Raw genomic sequence first — 19,255 nt, forward strand, 5'->3', positions numbered from 1 at the left:
TATTTTTAGCAAAGAATTCAGAGTACCTGGGTTTGGGTGTGTAGAATGTGCTGGCCCTCTTTCAGAACTGTTTCTGAAAAGTAGCTGTCAGATTTTCTATTTTCACTCAAAAAAACCAGAACACCTCAAGACTGTATAGCAGATCTCAGCTGTAGAAATAAAACAGTGTCAATCAAGAAGCTCTACACTTAGCCAGAGATCCTGCTGCATAATCAAAAGGCATGCAGAGGCTTCTGGGAGATGCAGATATTGGAGTCTAGCCCTATAAAAAGCAGAAGTCAAACACAAACATGTTCTACACATTTCAGTGTAGCTAGTACACAGCACAATAACTCCCAAGAAACAACAGACAGTCATGCTCCACTTTGTGACAAAATGTTTTAACGTCTGACTGCTGGAAGAGAAGGGAAAAAATATGGGGCCTAATGCAAAACCTTCTGAAGACATGATGATTTCCACTGATTCCAGTGTTTGGCAGGCTGGGTTTAAGAAGGCAGGTTCAATATGCATTTGAAGACAACACAGAGCAGGGTCTTCAGAGCAAGATGAGGGAATTGACTTTTAACTTACCAGTTCCAGTGAGCTTCAAGAATAAAATAAGGCAAAACAGATGCCCCCTTATCAACAGTTCTTCCAAAGCCAACTCCTGCCCTAAGTCCAAATCTTCACTAACAAGCAGCATGTAACTGAAGCTTTCTTACTTAGGTTCAAATACAATGACTAGAATATAGATCAGGAGCTTCTGTGGTCATTGGGCTGTGGCAGTGTGATGAGGGAACACAAATACATGGTGGCTTGGCAATGGGAGGTGTAGATCTGTTTCACCTCATTGGCACAGGTTTAGTAAGTGACTGTGTCTGGGTTTGTGCTTTAGTCCCTTCAATGAAAATGGAGTGTAACTACTCTTTTGATCTCTCCCTCTTCCCTTACTGTGTCTGTCTTTTGGCTATGAGTGTAAATCTTCTCCTTTGTGCATGTAGCACTGTCTTTAAATGCTAATGGAATAGTACAGCCAATGTAAAGTAAAGGTGAGAGTCAGAGCCCAGATAATTCAGAGGAAACACTCCCACTGATGCTGGATGGCTGTCAGGCCCAAACACAGTTGTTAGTGGAAAACAGAAATGTGTTGTACAAGTCTTTTTTCCTCTTCCTCTTCAGAATGGCTGCAATGAGACAGGAACTTTTCTGCAAGTTGCAAAGGACCTAGCCCATCCCTGATAATCCTATGCTTTTCAAAACTGCCTACAAATAAAAATGAAATCCAAACCTCTCTTCCTGCCAAACAGGCCACATCGCTAACTGAAATGGCTTTCTAGTGGCGTGACCTGCAGGGATGTCTGATAAGCGCATGGTCTTTCTCCTACCAGTTTGTTTTTAATCAGATCTGAACAATAGAAGCTGACAATGAAATCCCAGAGTCTCACCCAGAAAGTTCCTCAGCTTTTGGCTGGACTTTTTTGTTTGTCTGTTGTTCTTGCTGTACTCTGCAATCTGCTGCCTGGAGAGCTACACTGGCCTTGCACCAGGAAGCTGCAGACAGCATCTTGTTTGCATATAACTCTCCATACTGTTTCCTCTGGAGTAAGTGTCTGAAGAGATCACTTAATTGCAGGAGCATACTGAGGTGTCTGGAGTGCTCCACAAACCACAGGCCAGAAGGAAGCAAACGAGAGGAAGCATGGTTTCAGCTATAGGTCAAGAAGGAGAATCCTCCACCTCTGCCACAGCCTTCTCATGCACTTGGGCAAGTCTCTCACTCATGCTGTCAGTATGCTAGAGCTAATCAGGCATTGTTCTGCTTAAAGGCAAGTCCCATTTTCAAAAGAAATTTAGGCTTTTCTCAACTCTGAAGCCTTAGCCCACAGATCTTCCTAAGACATAGATGTCTTAAGTTCTTGAATTGCTCCAAAAATGCTCATCTGTTCTGTCAACACAGTAGATTGTTGCTCACATCACCTTTAGCAAAATCCAGCTCTCAAGGCTAATGAGAGCTGGGAAGACAAGTGGCCCTGCCTGTGTGTCTGCAATCACAATATGTGTCCGTGATCCCTGGGAGCTTGGCTGCTCGCACATGCTGCAGCCTGCACTGCTGGGGTCTTACTACTAGCTACTTTCAGCTGGAGCAGAATGTTTGTGCAGTCTGCAAGCAAACTTCATCTTCCAGATATGTTATACAGATATGCTATGTTTTGCAAAAACGTATCCGTTTTTCTATATGGATACGTTATGTTTTGCAAATTTGAGTGGAACAAAACCCAAAGCTATTTAAAATCTAGGCACTTCAGCTCCTCACATGTAAGACAATACTCCTGTTAGGAGACCTGTCTGGATTGTAGTTCTTCAGAGGGAAGGCTGTCCTGCACTGCCTGCATACTGCAGTCCTGTTCAGGACCTCTGTAGACACTCATGTGATAAAAACTGATCACACAGATTCATTTTTGCAGGTAAAATGTGCCAGGGAATTTTAATCCTGGGTGCAACTACCCACAGGAATGGCAGGAACTGAGAGCTAGGAGTCTTTTCCACTGGAGAGAAGGAAGTATGTTAAGGCAGCCTGGATAAAGATTTTTTGTCCAAGTCTGTTATTTACCTTTTTGTTTGGGACTATTATATACACGGCTAAGACAATACAACCTTCTGGAAAACTAGAAGTATGTTCTTTTCCATCTCCCTCACATCAGGGAAACTTTATAGGCTATGTACAAAGTATTGCAGAGTTGGTTAGTTCCACAAACACTTAATCAAACTTGCTTTATTTTTGGACGTATCTTCTGCTCTGCTATTCTCACCTAATGCCTAACTACTTCCAAGTTGCCCACAAGCTTCATACTTAAGCTTTGAAAAACTAATAAATACAGTAATAAACATATAACAAATTTGGACTCCTAGTTCTTTTAATTCCTTATTCAGGTGTTCTCCAGCAGCAGGTCTCCTATTTTTCTGTTGCAACCAGGGTTGTTTGGTCCATTTATTAATATTTTTCTTGATTTAAATATTTTTTATTTCATTAACTTGCAAGCAATGCTGATTCTTAATATTATTTTTTTAGCCTGGTTGAGCACTGTATTAGTTGTAGTAGTATTAACACCATTAATTAGAATACTTAATAATGCTGGCATGTATTTTGTTTAAAATAATTTGCTTATCCTTAATGAAAATGTGTATTCTGCTTGGTTTAGAGTCTAATTATCTTTTATGAACCAGAGTAGGAAATTTGAAATTTAAATTTCAGCAGCATAGAAAGAATCTACGAAGACCCTCAAATGACTGTGAAAATTCAAATGGTTACGTTGGTGGCAGTCAAAATTTGGCAGGTATTGAAGAGATGCATTATGTCAGCTGCATTATGACAAAGAATTAGAAGTCACCATATGGCTCAATTTTCTCCAAATACATTTTTCCAAATAGCAATTTCTTAGGCATTTAGCAACTAGCAAGTTGAACTTCAGCTTTGGTTTCTTTGATTCAGGATAAGGATGGGAGTAAAAAAAGGGGGGTTGGTAACTCTGAAACATTTCAAACATATTTTTTTTGTAAGTTATTGGTGAGGGGTGAATCTTACACCATGCTTTGAACATAACAAAACTGAAGGTGCAATTATGAATAGGCTGAAAATCTCAACAAAAGCCTTCACTTCCACACTTCACTGGCAAACAATTTGAAAACAATCTACATTTGTAATAGTATTCATGGAAATATTCTAGTTCTTTTGCTCAGGGTACTAAGACTTAGGCCTTCAGCTCTGCAGCACAGCTAGTTAGAAACTTACTTATGAAAGTTTCATCAGCAAATGCAGAACCCAAAATATTTAATTCAAAACATTTCAGAATTTAATGAGATGATAAGCCTAATACATTTGCATGGGTTTCCAGCATATGCTTGAGTTTCCGGCAGACTGAAGATCTGGTGTTTCCTGGATCTATGCCTCTGTAGTGCACCATCAGACAGGACCTGTGTGGCACAGAACTTCTATGATGACGGCCCTGACTCTCCCTAACTGAGTTTCCAAGGTCAACATAGTATAGGACATGGTCCCAAACAGCTACTAAACAAAATCTTGATGTTCTGTGCCCATGGTGGTAATTAATTCCGGAAACACCATGACAGTTTCTCAATGAATTTTAAAATGGTTTTAAACCTAATCTGAAAACTAAAGTTTTACACGAACCCAGACAGCCAACGCTTTGAACTCATGCCAAAAGGGCAGCTGTCCCCTAGTGACTGCTCGCCAAGGACAGGATCTGCTTAGGCTCCCAAATCCTCAAGAGGAATATTTTTCGTTCCAGAAGAAAACTGCTCCCTCCCTCAGTCTAAAGATTGTCTTGCCTTCCATCTCTAAACCAATACCTCCAAGTTTCTGAAAATACTTGTTCAGCAATGAAAGGTGAACAGTTCTACCCTCAGAGGAAGGACTCCTACATAAACAGATTTTGATCTACACAAATCTCATTTACTGGTTGTTTCTGAAACCTGCAGTTCTATTCATAGATACATGATTTCTCTTTATCCCTCCTGTTCTGCCTTCACTGCTTTTATGTCACTTCAAAGATACATCAAAACATGGACTACACTACAGCCATGAACTACACTATTACAGGCTTTCTATGTAATTTCTAGTTAGAATCGCTGTTGTGTTCAAGACAGCAGAATGGATGGGTAGGAGGAAGTCTAGGAGCTTGTTGACAGATTAAGTGAAATTGTATCTATGATGAATACTATTTCTGTGTTGTCCAGTCTTAAAACAAAAAGACATTTTTTTTCTTTTTACTTACTGTGATGATAGGAGTCATATTCCCTCCTATGTTACCAGTATGAGCCTGTGAAGTTCCATCATCCAGGGGAAATATTACATCTCCGTAAGAGGTTTTCCTCATTTTAAACTGTAACTATCTCATATATTTTGAGTTAGAAATGGAGAACACAATTTGGATCGTGAAGATAATTAACTACTGCATTCTCCATCAGTTCAGATTCTGCAGTGTGTGGGCAGCACTGACCCAAATAGAGTTTAGAGCTGTCATGCAAGAATCACCAAGATGCAATTTGTGGCTGTTTTATATAAGAGGTCACAGACTAGCTGGCCTTTTCTGTCCTTGAGTACTTGTGTGACCGCTTGAAGAAAGCAACTCTGTCATTCTCTGCTGCAGTTCCCTGCCATGAGATCAGAAAATGTCCCTTTCATAATCGTAAGACAGGGAGAAAAGAAAAACGTCTACGTGTCTCAGTGTGATGCGGCTGACACTGTGCCAACTGCTAACCTGGGCAGCAAGGGACGCATTTAAAACAGTGAGAAACTGTCGTGTCTTGGGGAAGACATTAACCGTAACTGGGGCACTGTCCCGCACCACACCGTCCCCCGTGGAGGGATCCAAACAGGGACAGGCACGTTCCCACCAAATGCCACGGGGTCCCACGGCAAACACTGCGCATCCCGCAAGGCCCCGGCTTCGGCGGCGGTGGGAGCCCGGGCCGTGCGGCCTCCGCCGCCCTGGGGCCGGGGCCGGGGCCGAGGGCGGCGCGGCGGGCTGACGTCAGGACGGGGCTGGCGCTGCCCGCTGGCGGAGCGGGGCCGGCGGCGGGAGCGGGGCCGGCAGCGGCAGGTAGGTGCGGCGGCGCCCCGCCACCGCCCGGGCACGGCGGCGGGGGGCGGCGGGGGGCACGGCTCTCTGCGGCTGCCCGGCCCGGCCCGGCCCGGCCCGGCCCGACCGCCGCCAGCCGCGCGAAGGTCAGCGGGACCGCCGAGCAGGCCGGGACCGGCGCGGTCGGCGGGCCTGGAGCTGCCGGGGCCGGAAGGGGCTCCCCCGGGGGAGCGCTGGCGGGGTCCCTTCCGTCCGCCCGGCAGCCGGGTGCGCGGAGGGTGAGACGGGGCTTTCAGGGCAGGGCTCGGCGGCCTCTGCGGGGCGAGCCCGACGCGCCCGCCCGCTGCCCGGCGGCGGGTGACGGGGAGGAAGCGTGCGAGCCCCCGGGTGCGGGGGGGGGGGGCGCGGGGAGCGGAGCTGCCGCTTTGCCTTGGCCAGGCCCAGCTGTGGGCAAGCTGCCTGCCGTCACGGCGGGGCAGGAGGGGAGGGAGGGATCGAGCGCGGGCCTGGGGCCAGCTTGCCCCCAGGAGGCCTGTCGGGTTGAGCTGGTCCCGGTGGGAGAGGGAAGAGGTGAGATGGTGCTTCTCCAAACTGCTCGTTCCTGAGCACTGATTCGCTCGGGTATGGGCAGGTTTTGAACTGAGAGCCACATCTCTCAGGAGGACTAGGCATTGGCTAGTAAAAAATAAACACACCTTCATGGGAAAAAGGCCTGCATGTAGCTAGTTGCAGAGTCAGAAAGTTCCAAAAATAGAAAACTTGCTTTGTTTCAATGGGGAGGGGGGCAAATAGGGTTACACTCGAACACTCCTCTGAGCTTTGTATGGTTCTCTACCTGAAGTCTTGGGAATAAAGGAACAGAGAGGTGTCAGTGGGCACAGCCAGTCGCCTGGGACTTGGCTGTGTAGTTAGGTCTGTGTGGCTAAGCCTCTTCTATCTACATGGACTGCAGAATCGGGTCCATTGCTAGTTTGACTGCATTAATCAAAATCACTCTAGTAATTACAAGCTGCAGGTAGAAACACTTGATTTGTTCTGAAGTTTGCTTTTGCTACCAGCCAACTGAGTATGAGAACAAGAAGTGAACTGGAATAGACTGTTGGATATTCCGCATTATATTCTGTGCAAAAAAAGGAGAACTGCTATGCCAGGGAGCAGGAAGGAATAGCCCCACCCCTTTGCTGCATTTACTCTCACCTTGTATTTGGTTTAGGGTGCTACTACTTTTAGATTTCAGTCACAAAGGAACTTAAATTGAGGTTGGTGATAAATAGATTTATCTTTGTTTAAATCCCATTTTCCACGTTGGTTGCACTGAGCTAGTTTAACAAGCAAATAATACTCAGTTGCAACTGATCTTGCAAGGCTATCTTCTAGCTCTGCAAATACTCTTAAACATAATGTAGGTTGATTGTGAATACTGTATAGGACTTCAAGGGAGTGCTTGTGCTTAAAAAGGACCAGAGAAGAATATCTAATTGTTTTTGCACCTCCTACTTCAGTGCTGACAGATTGTTCTGTGTGACTCCTTGCTCTCTATGCAGAGCTGAAGTTTTGGGCATTTAAATTCTGTGTTGGGAAAATGTCGTTGTTGCATCTGAGATTACATGCAAGGTGTGCAGCTGGTGAAGCGTCTTGCTGATGTAGCCCTAGATAGCTGTGAGACATTCTGTAATGTGGGACTTTGATTGTGAGCCATTCTGAAGTCACAGGCAAAACTTGATTTGTCAAGAGAAATGTTTTCTTCTTCATTTCTTCCCCTTTATATGTCTAAGTTAAATCTAATTATGCTGTTGTGTCACAGAGTAAGTTTAAAGGCAGCAGCAAACATTCAACGGCCTAATCTAGCACTTGCAACAGAACTGAAGTTCATGCAAGTTCTTTATTGGCTCTTAGACTATTAAAAGGCCTCTGGAAATACACAGTGATTCCACCTTAATGGGCAAACTGGAAGACATGGAAGCACCATTGCAGAGACCCATTCCTGTGCAAATGAAGAGCAAGAAGACTGTTTCCTTGTAAAGGAGAATCTAGGCGGATTGGAGCATAGATTGGGCTGGTGGGAGAAAGAGGCTCAGGTCCTTTGTACTGCTTTGTTACTTTGGAAGAATAAATTGGCCACTATTTCTGAAGCGCTCTCTCTGTAGGCAGGTGACAACAGCATGCTTAGACCTTAGAGCAGGACCAGGTGACCAGGATTAAAGCAGGATAGGAGTTCGACATGCTCTTTCAACGGGCTGCCAGCTAAATGTTTGTTTTCCCAGCAAGCTGGTACAGAAGGCAAGAGTAAGAGGTTTATCTTGGAGTTTAAACCTTACCTGCAGGTGGTTCTCACCATCACACCCAAGCCTGTGCTGGATGTGGCATTCCTTCAATATGAAATCCTGCTGGCTATAGTCTTTACTTGTGTGTTACAGTATTTGCCCAATACTGTGAAGAGGACACAGCTACAAGTAATACCCAATAGATGGCCTATATACATCTAGCAGAAAATAAGTGGATGCTTATTAACTTTATATTTTACTAGAAGATAACAAAACTCCCTTCTCTTTCTCCCTCCCTCCCCTCTCAGCTTTAAGCACATTCCTGGTCTTGGGGGAGTTCCTCTGTCTATCAAATGTACTATGCCACCCCACCCCACCCCACACCCCCCCCCCCGGTTCTTATGCTGCTACAAGTAGAACTGTTATCTGGTAGGTTTAAGTATCTGTCTCTCATATTGGCTTACAAGCCCCACAGATAATTTCTAAAAAAGGCAGCCTTCTCAAGGGAGGCTTCAAATGCTTCCGTTCTTGCTTTTCTAGTTCTGTTGCATCCAGATAGTTGTGTTTTTATTAATCCATTTTAGAACAATAGTCAGAACACCATTATGCTATAAAATAAAAACTTGTCCTCCAATATATCCTATGCTTGATCTCTTTTCTTTACATGCTCATAAACCAGAGTGCAGTGGCCGAGTGCTTAATGTCATGTGTGATAACGTGAATTTAATGCAGGGTCCTTCCTATGCCATTTCAGGCTTCATTTAAAAGTTGAGGAGAAATGAGAATCTCACTTTATGGGCTTAACTTTTACTTATTTCAATTCATCTTGGAGGGAGCTAGTAATGATTTGGAAGAAATACAAGTCATAAAAACAGCTTTCTCCTTCCTGTTTAAACTGTTTCAGCTTTTGTTTTGGCTGGACTTTGAGCCAGTGAATGAAAAAAACAGAAGAGGAAGTACAGAAAAAGGGGGGTAGGGAAGAAGTGAGGGAGCTTAGTAACTTGAGACTGCAGAATACGGGAAGCACATGTATGTCAAGAGAACAGCTTTGAAAGGAACTGGTGGTGAGTCAGGAAGCAGTGGCTCCAGTCTCTCTTCCCCATGTTGCAAGAGCGGTAGCTGTAAGCTTGTGAGTTTTCTAGTTAGAAGTGGTCTCTGATAGTGATGTTGGATTGCTACATTTGTTTCATTTGTTAAGTCCTAGAATACTAGTTGTGCCTCACTGAATATCTTCACCTGAGATCTACTGTCTCTCTGCAATACTAGCTGGGTACATGCAGCTATAATATATGCTATTATGCTTTGAGATGCCTCTTTCTAGTGTATTATTGTGAAATACTGAAGACTGCTTTTCTCCCCCTCACTCTCCTCTTCTGTCCACTAGATTAAGCAACAATGGCATTTGTGAAGAGCGGATGGCTGCTCCGTCAAAGTAAGTCATGGGCCTTTTACCTCCTTTTCTCCCCAGTGTGTCTAACTTCTTCAAAAAACATCAGAGCAACTTAGTAACTCCCAGCTATTTCTTAAAACACGTCTCTAGCTCTGTGGGTTGTTTTTTGTTTTTTTTAACCTTTAGGACTCTTCACAAAATGACCTGTCATGACAGTATTTCCATGTGACCTTTTGGGTATACCAGTGGGAACAGGATATACCGTATCTGAGGTGTCTGACTGGCATTCAGCTTCAGATGCTGCTCTGTAATTAGTGCTGTATACAGTGGAGTGGAGTTTCCAAGTGGAGACTTGGAAACTTTACCTGACACCTTAACTTAATGTCTTCAATTAGTTATGCCCTCTGCTTGTTCTTGCAGTGAGTTAGAATTAAAGCACCAGGTTATGCACTTAAATAAACTCAGTTGTGATTTTGAATACTAGATAAAATATGGGACCCAATTCTGTAATGTTCTGAAATGGGGATGCTGTAGTACAGGATTTTGCTTGGTACCTCAGAATGTCTGGGGCAACTGTGAAGGATTTCTTGGTTTATTTTTTAATTCCTAGCACACAAATACTTCCCAATATGTGCCCTCAAAAGTGACTGTCTGATTTTTAAGGTACTATTCTACGGCGCTGGAAAAAGAACTGGTTTGACTTGTGGTCTGATGGCCGCTTAATATTCTATGATGATCAAAATCGCCATGATATAGAAGATAAAATCCACATGCGAATCCATTGCATCAACCTCAGAGTGGGGAATGAATGTCGAGGTAATAATGAAACCTTCAGGATTTGTGTATTCAGGGATTCTTTACAACTTCAGCGCCTGCTCAGCATACCATTTACAACACTACTGCAGAAGTAAACGTGTACCAAGAAGTGTGCAACTTCATTGTTGTTAAAAAAAAAAACCCACTCCCCTTACCGCCCCAAAAAACCCCAACCCAACCAACTGCTACATTGCCTTATAGACACCCAGGGCGTGGTATCACCATGTGATAGATTAGGTTAGGGTTTGATACTTCCTTTTAAAACTAAGTGAGGACAGTGTACCATATATGCAGGTGGCAGGCATGCACGTGAGAATGGGATGTTCACAGTAGACTTCTGTGTCTGATTATAGAGTGTTACTGGTGTAATTATAGTAATTATGGCTAGCTGGAGTGAGAGGCAGGACTAGAAATTGGAAACCTTAGCAGATTTTTTTCAAGTATTACTAAGTTAACTTCTAGCATTTGTTAGTACTCCACTTGATGCTGACACAAGTGAAGGACACAAGTGTTGGAGAGTACTTATTGCTAAGTATGGATTGGTTCGGCTGTAAGACACTTGCATTTCTTAGGAATAATGTTCAGAGCTACTTACTTCCAGGACACTCTAAAGAGTGAGAACAAGTTATTTTCTTCTGTAATTTGTTCTGATGCCATGGAAAGCAGCTACAACTGGCCCTAGTTTATTTTGTCCAGACTTTGGCATAAATTGTCTCCCTTCTTGTAAATGCAATAATGAAATTCTGGTTATAGATATTTCATAACTCATCTCTTTTTTCTGACTCAGATTTCCAGCCTCCAGAGGGGAAGCAGAGAGACTGTTTACTGCAGATTGTTTGCCGCGATGGGAGGACAGTCAACCTCTGTGCAGAAAGTGCAGATGACTGCCTGTAAGTCTACCAGAGAATATTGGTTTTTGCAGCCTCTTCCTCTTTTATCTTTCTTTTTCTCTCCCTAATTATTTTCCTGCCTTCAGACCTTCAGAGACACGTTTTAAGAAAGTTTTCAAGCAAGTAAAAGCAGTCTTTCAGTGATAAAACATAGCTCTCCTATAAGAAGTTGTCTAGCTCATGCAAACTAACTGCAAGTTAAGTCACTAAAAACACTGAAGGGTGAGGAGGAGTAAAAGAATCTTATTAATATGGTTAATGCAAGACTTGATGAACAGATTTTTTTTTTTTACTTTTCCCATTCCCTTAGCCCAAGGAGATCCCAATCAGTAGTGAAGGGAAGAATACTCTATTATTGTGAACTCTCAACTGAGCTTGGCTATGTATAGTTAGATAACTTCTATCATCAGTGTTTGCCAAGTATGCGTGGTGCATCGAGCATGCTCCTAGCCACACGGCATGGGAGTATCTGTGTGAAGTATATGTACCTTCTGTTCAAACTGTAATAGCGTCAAGACCCACACTCTCTAGTCAGCACAGATGCAACTGTTCAGGCAGGAGATACAGCTTCCCTGGTGCATCTCTTCCTCTTACCTTATCCTGAGCATGGCTGCATATTACCTAGCTGTTGTGCTTGCAGTGAGGACCTTCAAAACTGCATCTATTTCTTCTTGTGTTCCTCCGCAGCTCTGCAAAGAAAGTAATTATTTCTCAATCTTGGTATAACACCTTTGTGCATTCGTTTTAGTGTATCATTAGGCTTTGGCATATGCAGTATCTTAAACTCTGCTCCTGCAGTACCTCTAGTTGCTAACCTTGGCTTTTTCATAGTCCTAAAAAGAAAAGGTGGCCTTAATTTTTATCAGTGTTCCACTAAACAATGTTTTTGGGTTTTTTTTTGCAGGGCATGGAAAATTGCTCTCCAGGATGCCAGAACAAACACAGTAAGTGTACTACCTAGGCTTTACGTTGATAGAGAAGCAGCATATCAGCGTTATGTGTGGTCCAGCAGTTTACTTCTGAAATCATGTTCCATCCTTCTCTACTAGAGAAAAACAGGGTTATGAGCATGATGGTAAGGCTTGTGGGTGGGGAGAAGAACAATCCTCTGGATCACATGCACATGTCATCCTTGCAGCCAAGTCCAGGCAAATACATGCTGGGTGGAAGTGAATGATTTCAGGGAATGATTTCTTTGGGTTGAAGTGAATGGGAAGCTAGTCTGTAAGGGAAGTTAGCACTGAGGCTGTGGGCAAAAAGTAAAATCTTCTGCATCCAGTAAAAATGCACTTTCCACTTCTAGGGTTTGTTGCCTACCACGTGTAGTGCTAAAGGAAGCTTACTGCAAAGAAGCTGTTTGTTAATGTAGATCTGTTACATTGTGGGATGCTTCTTGGTAGAGACTAGGGGAGCAGCAAGAGGTGGAGGTGTGTGCAGGCGTCCTGGGAAGCAGTATATTATCTCTGCATCAGCACGCTAGCTGTGGAGAGTGAAGAGGTCAGGAATCATAAAAGCCTCTCTGTGAGTCTTGGAGTTCTCTAGAGAACTGTCTTTGGGGAACCACATCCATCCACTTGTGGGTATTGTTAATTTGGTTTTCTTCCAGACTGCCTTCCAGAGTACTCTTCAGCACTAGCCTTTCCATGGCTAGACTGAACCAACCTGAGATGTTTCTGTTTCATGGGAAAATGCTGGGTTTTGTAGAAGTTTATCTCAGTTTTTGATGGGTCACATTAACATTGCCACTGTACTGAGGCATCTGTCACATGATATAACTGAGATCTGTAGATACCCAAAGTAAACACTTGTTATAGCAAAACTACCCTGGACATGATTGCCTCTGACTGCAGCCATGCTATGCTGCTTCATGGTGTTAAATGAGAAGTGAAGGAACTGTCCTCATGCAGAGGACATAACACTCATGGTCTGTCTGCTCTAGAGTTAGGGGCTTTATCTTGCTTATGTGTGAGACAGTGACTCCTGGTTTCAGGAGTTAGGAACTGCTGCTTTTCATGTCTCTGACACGTAGCTGCCAGCCCTGCTAGATGGCATTCAAAACTTGCCAGTGCATTACCTTTGTCAGCCAAGGCAGACCCCTGCTACGGAAAGTAGGGCAGGTAGCTCTCTGCATAAGTAGTATCATAAATAGCACTTTCCAAAGCTATTAAAGGTCTCCAACAAGGACTTGAACTAACCGGTTTGAGTCCATCTGTAGATGTCTGACACAGCTTTCAAAAATAACAAGCATCCAGCAGCACCTCATAACTTTACTGGAATAGCAGGATGATCACCCTAGCTTTGAGAACTACGTCATTTACAGATGTTTGCAGGCTTGTGTCATATACCTGTACAGAGTTCCCTGTAGCAGAACAGAATACATTTACTGCTATGATGTGAGCATTTGCTGGACTTTTTCCTGGGTGGTGGAAGTACCTGCCTCTTCATATAGTGCTTTCAACAGTGTGTTTCAAGCGATCCTTAGAATCTCCACCACAAGTTAGACCTGGGATATGGCCATAGTATGCCCTCAAAAGTCTTTCTTCAGTCCAGGTACAAGAGACAATAGGAACATTCTCTGTTGAGCTATTAAAGTGTTCACTTGTGAATTAAAAAAGGTTTTTTTTTCTTGGGATAAGACACTGACTAAGAGCATCACTGTAGATTTCTGATATTAGGTGCAAGAATACAAGGTTACTGTAACAAATCTTTAATTATCTTTGAGATCTCCTTGTAGACGGATTCAAGTAAGTTATCACCTTTGCCTCATGGCTGTCTTCAAAAAGGACGAGAATTATAGGTGGCATTTGCAAAGTAATTCCCTAAAACCAACGAAGCCCCCAAATCCCTACAGTTAAACCTCTCTTACTGTATTTTTTTTTTTTTTTTAAGTCTTCTCACAGCCAAAAGTGAGAGGTGGCTAAGAACTATGACAGCGTTTAGCTAAAATGTTCAGGTGCCACTTTTGGCTACTGATTCCTTTATCTGCTTTTGCAGAACTTGGTGATACCACTCTAGGGTGCCAGGAAGCAGCTAGCTTAGTTGTGAAGACGTTTTTATCTGAAAATGGAGGATGAACAAGAGGGTAATTTCTAAAACCTAGGCTATAAAGTGATGGAAGGAGTCGGTGTGCTTGCATATACAGGTGTGCATGTATGCATGCACACACACAGGTAAGAAATTTTATGGCTCCTTCCTGTGGTTGATCAGGCATTTGTATTCTCCTAGGTCTGCTCTCCAAGTAGTTTCTTTTTACAGTGCTTTATAAGGTACTCAGTGCTTTCTTAACATGCAGCATGTCTAAAGGTTACTTTTTCTTCGGGGTCATTAAGTTTTAATCCTTGCACTACTCGAACTGGCTGGCTGTAGGAAAAGGTGATAACTGCTATCTTTCCATGGTGTTTAGGGCTACATGGGATCTGATGTGATGTATGATGAGACAGCCGTTTCCTCAGCCCCTCCTCCCTATACAGCTTATGCTACACCATCACCTGAGGTAAGAGTTGCGGTCAGGAAGCATTAAAATAAGCGAGGTGGCAGAAGCAGCCATCCTTCAAGCATTCAAACTGTACTCCCAAAGTGCCGTGTTTCACAGTAAGATCCAGCTTTGAGCTTTGTGCAAAAGGGGAGTGAGAGTAAGGCACTAACAATCTATTGTCACTCCTATTTGAGATGGATTTCCTTTGAAAGGGGTGAGGCAGATTTGGTTGGGAGGTATATAAAGGGATGGCTCCTTAGTGAACTTGGAAAATAAAGCTTCTTAGAGACAGAGCAGAAGTTATTTGGCTAATCTTGAAAAATATTGGCTGTGCAGCTTTTACCATAAGGAGGTGTGACTACACTTTCACATTGTGTAAGCACTGGAAGGATATAAAATCAGGAGTTTTAAAAATAGGATTTAATGACTGGAGCTGTCACTTTTAACACATAAGGATTTTATCGTATCCAAGATGTCATAGCAACACAATAACTTTAGCTCCTGGATGCACAGTTCTTTTGCAGTGGAGAAGGAGCAGCACTGGGGCCGAACAAGTATACATTGGGGATTTCTGGATGTTCTGAATGACATGCAGTGATACACAAACAGATTGTTGGGGCAGTATCACTTGTTGCACTATAGGTGCTCTGCTCCAGCCCCTCACTGTTAGAAATAGTTGTTAAGAACTAGATGTGGTAGTGGGAGCTGTATCAGGGCTAGCAGCAGGCCTCCTCTTTTGGAAAACAAAATTGCTTCCAAAACACACAGCTACGGAGTATTTGTCCTGAGTCTGACATCTGCTTGCAGTGTACTAGAGGAAGGTTGGTTGGAGTTTCCTGGGATCAGCTGCTGGCTGCCTGGCACTTTTGAGCTCTCCAGAGAGCTGCTGTTAGCCTGAGGGCAGAGAGGAGAAGCTGGTAAGGCTGCTGTGGCTGCCTGATGATCCAGGCCCTGCCTCTGCCATTCACCATCCAGGAAGGGTGGACAGCGAATGCTGCTTAGGTGCACTTATTTTTTCAGGCAGCTGTTCTGAATCCTTTCCAGGGAGTAGATAGACTGTATCAGTACAGACTGGATATTTTCATGAAACTTTGCATTAGAAATGAGGGAGAATCGAACAAAGTGCCTAATCGGATACATAGCAAAGCATACTTTTGTAACGGACATTTTTAATTTCACCAGGTTTATGGCTATGGCTACGATCAGTACAATGGTGTGTATCCTCCCGCTGGTCCTCAAGTCTTCTATGCCTCCAATGGACAAGCTTATGCTGTTCCCTATCAGTATCCATACCGAGGTAATCAGTATAAACCGTATCCTTCATCTTCCTATAGAAGCTATTTGAGTCAGTCTTTCTGGCTTTAATTCTATTAGTCACCACCCTTTACCACCCACCACTCCTGCACAACAGAGTGATAGAAAGAAACCTGACTTGTAACTGGAACCAAGTCCCCCTACCCTTTCACAATAAAGTGAGTGCAGTGAAATTTGTATTAAGTGATTTAAGCTTCCTGATGTGATGCCAACATATTTAAATTACTTCATGAACTCTAACTACAGTAGGCAGCATCTTTTCTAAGGAAAGATAGAAGAGCCAGAACAAGATTAATTCAGTACTCCATATTGGGCATTGATGGAGCTTTTGATTAATCTGTTGCTCTTATATCTAGCTTAATTATTTCAACACTGATGTTCAGTTATGACCTCAGAATTAAATGCAAATTTCAAAGGTAAATCCACTCCTAAAGCGTGGTTATAACTGGTTCTTTCCCCACATGCTGGAATTGTAAGGCAGTACAGCCTTGTGAAGTCTTCTATTGCTCTGTTCAGGTCTGTAGAGCTTTCAATCCCGATAAAAGAGGAAAGAGAGTACAATTTTATGGTGTGCTTTTAAGCTTAGTGACCTTAATTTAGGATTAGCTTTGCACAGAGAGCCCCAATCCTACAGAATTGGGGCTTTAGAGTAGTATCGGTAATATAAATCAGAAGATTTAACTTACTAATTGTTTATGATCTGCCTCTGCAAACAAGAATCTCTGTTTAGAAATTTTTTTTTCAGTTTTGAGGGAGATTTTTTTTTCCATTTGATACTTGTCAGGTTATTTCATTTGCCTTTTCCATTTTTTATTACAAGGGAAGTGCATCAGCCTAAAGCTTTTAAAGCTTTCCACATCTGAGTTAGTGAAGACCTAAGATACAGACCATATATATGCAAACACAGAGGAAGGTGGGTTCTGTTGGTTCTCAGCAGCTGAAAAGCAGCAGCTTGTTGAAAGTCCCAAGAACCATTTTTAAAAACTACCAGCAGGCCTTGGAAATCAAACCTGTATGATAAAAATGAAGCATTAAACAGTAACTCTCCTAAATAGTTTGCAAGTCCAGTGTGTTAAGATACTAGTTATAGGTTGGGCATAGTAACCACGCCTTGATGTTTTCCTTCACTAGGGTTACTGCAACTAAATCTTAGGGGTCAAGTTCACCCCTAGCAACTAACTTAACCCCTGCACTTTTGGCTTCATTGCTTATTCTCTGAATTGACATAATCCTTCTCAAGATGTTCCCAGTCATGCATCATTAAGAGCCTTTTCTAGTTGTACTAGTTGGATTACTTCAGTATCTTTTACAAAAAACATTGCAGTGTCTTCAAGAACATTTAGTCTTCCTGAAGTGTCTGGAAGGGAAAGCAGTACTATTATGTTTGCTTTGCAAGTAGGAGCTAAGTCACAAAATATGACAGGTGGAGCTTGTACAAGTCTATTGCAGAGGAAGGGTCAATTGCTGGTTTCTTGAGTCTTAGGTTAATTCCTTACTACTGGGCCAATCTTCATCTGAAAAGAAACATAGCAGATGTCACCACACAACAGATCAGTCCAGGATGTGAAGGCTCAATTGAAGTAGTAGGCAGTAGTTGTAGAGTGAATAACTGATACCCAGTTTCTGACAAATCACTAGCTTAAAGCTGCCAAAGATTATTTTTTGGGGGAAGTGGGGTGGGGGAACTACACTGTTTGCCTTAACTTCAAGGTTGAGTCAATTTTTAGACCCATTTCTTGCATTAAATCCACTGAGTGTTTGATAGAATGATACGAGTAATTCGTAGGTTCTTTGCTAATATAATGGCAGAACAACGTTCAGATTTACATTTGTGATGAGCTTTTCTTACAAGGCTAGAAGTGTTGCTAGGCCTCTGGATTTATTTAGTAGATGTGGAGGCTGAATCCAAAGCAGACAAGTGTTCTACCTTTGTAGCTGATATCATCTTAGTGTTCAGTGGAAGGAAAAGGGTGAAAGAATGGGCATGTTTTGAAATTACAACACATGGTATTAAGATATACATTTCTTTTGCCCTCCTCCTAACAATCTCTCATTACCTAGGACCTTATGGCCAACCCCCTGCAAACCATGTCATCATTCGAGAGCGTTACCGTGACAGCGATGGAGATCTTGCACTGGGCATGCTTGCTGGAGCAGCGACTGGAATGGCTCTGGGATCATTATTCTGGGTCTTCTAGATTACCCGTTCCTTATCTTTGTAGTTCCAAAACCCTTTATTGTGTGCAATAATATATTGGCAATGTTGTTAAACTTTAAGAAATGCAATAGTTATTTTTCAGTAGTGACATCTTAATAACTGATTCTTAACTGTCTTAAGGGGAGTTTAAAGGCACCATTTAGTTAAGTGGTTAGAGATGGCATGTGCTGCTCTTGAATACTGTTCTGATGTTTGGAATTATAAGTATTTGTACTGATAAGGATCAATGGGAACACCAACATAACATGGTAGCAGTCACTAGCTTTACAAACAGACTGCTATTGTAAACACCATAGAAAAAATAGATTTTGGGGGGGGCCTAAAATCTGGTCTAAATAGGAGGTTTACAGGAGCCCTGCATTAGTATGTAGGTACTACTGGCTTCTAAACATTCCACAGACAAACATACAGCTCAGCAGAAACTTCTTGGCATTAGGTAGTCTGCCATGCTTGAGGATTTTTTTTCAAACTTGCCTGCAGATGGTAGTGTATTTTCTTAGATGGAGTCCTATACCTGTCTCTTACACCATCCAGGTGAAGTTGTCTTCGAGAACATAGAAGCAAACCACTAAGAAGCAGCAGCACTCCTCAGTTCTTTTATTCTCCCAGAAATGTCAATGACCGGTGGCAAGGAAGACCAATGTTTGTTGTTCCACCTCCCTCTTTATCTTGAATCACTCTTCTCTGGTCAGATGGAAGTAATGGATCTTTAGCTTTGCAAGCAGTCTTCCTTGTCTGTAGAACAGTCACCTCAGACACTGTACCAACTGCATTGCTGAGGAAGAGGCCATTGTCTAGTGTCTCTGCTCATTACTGCTATTACTCTGCAGGGTCTGCAGGAGAACTAACTTGAACAACCCTTGCCCTGTTGGCCCTACCAGAACCCCTCTGCAGGCAGTAGTAGTCAAGAGGAGAGAGACAAACACCACAAGTAGACCTTGCACACGGGCACTTTGATATCAGCTACCTTGCCATGGCTGGGATAGAATGTCTGCCTCCAAGGTTTCCTGAACCAGGAACTGGTTTTGAGCACAGCTGAGCCTGGGTTTGTTCTATGCACACTTCCCCCTCACATTCAGCAGATCTCCTCTTCCGTCCCTGACTTTTTAAGGAAAACACTCAAGGAACCTGGCTGGCTTTGCTTGTATGCCTGATTCTTTATGCAATGTGCTTCTGCAGGCTGCTATGCTATGGACTGTAACCTGGAGTGCAACTGTTGTGTGTTATGTGGCCTATTACCTTATCCCGTTATAATCCATGCTGAGCTGTGCTTGGCAGGAGAAAGAAAGCTCTGAAGAAATGCATGGCT

The 19,255-nt window shown here is 43.0% G+C and overlaps 1 protein-coding gene and 1 long non-coding RNA gene across 2 annotated transcripts in view; one reads left to right on the forward strand and one right to left on the reverse strand.

Moving 5' to 3' along the window:
• LOC142032829 (uncharacterized) overlaps positions 1-19,255 on the reverse strand; it is a 53,113-nt gene that overhangs the window by 13,152 nt on the left and 20,706 nt on the right. Inside the window, exon 2 of the long non-coding RNA XR_012651009.1 lies at positions 11,534-11,628. This is a non-coding gene — a long non-coding RNA (uncharacterized LOC142032829). The remainder of the gene's footprint in view (positions 1-11,533; positions 11,629-19,255) is intronic.
• Positions 5,506-18,030, forward strand: PLEKHB2 (pleckstrin homology domain containing B2). The gene is made up of 8 exons (XM_075032003.1): positions 5,506-5,600; positions 9,228-9,275; positions 9,897-10,049; positions 10,837-10,939; positions 11,844-11,883; positions 14,343-14,432; positions 15,597-15,711; positions 17,790-18,030. Exons 2-8 carry the CDS (start codon positions 9,239-9,241, stop codon positions 17,924-17,926), a joined length of 675 nt encoding a protein of 224 aa, XP_074888104.1. The 5' UTR covers positions 5,506-5,600; positions 9,228-9,238; the 3' UTR covers positions 17,927-18,030.

Source organism: Buteo buteo, chromosome 7 (genome assembly GCF_964188355.1).
Source record: "Buteo buteo chromosome 7, bButBut1.hap1.1, whole genome shotgun sequence".
In the NCBI taxonomy this organism is placed as follows: Eukaryota; Metazoa; Chordata; class Aves; order Accipitriformes; family Accipitridae; genus Buteo; species Buteo buteo.

Excerpts from the sequence above, each read along its gene's own strand:
- PLEKHB2 (XM_075032003.1), top strand. The coding sequence starts at position 9,239 with ATGGCATTTGTGAAGAGCGGATGGCTGCTCCGTCAAA. Across the intron at positions 9,276-9,896 it reads CGGATGGCTGCTCCGTCAAA|GTACTATTCTACGGCGCTGG; the intron begins GTAAGTCATGGG and ends CTGATTTTTAAG. Across the intron at positions 14,433-15,596 it reads ATGCTACACCATCACCTGAG|GTTTATGGCTATGGCTACGA; the intron begins GTAAGAGTTGCG and ends TAATTTCACCAG.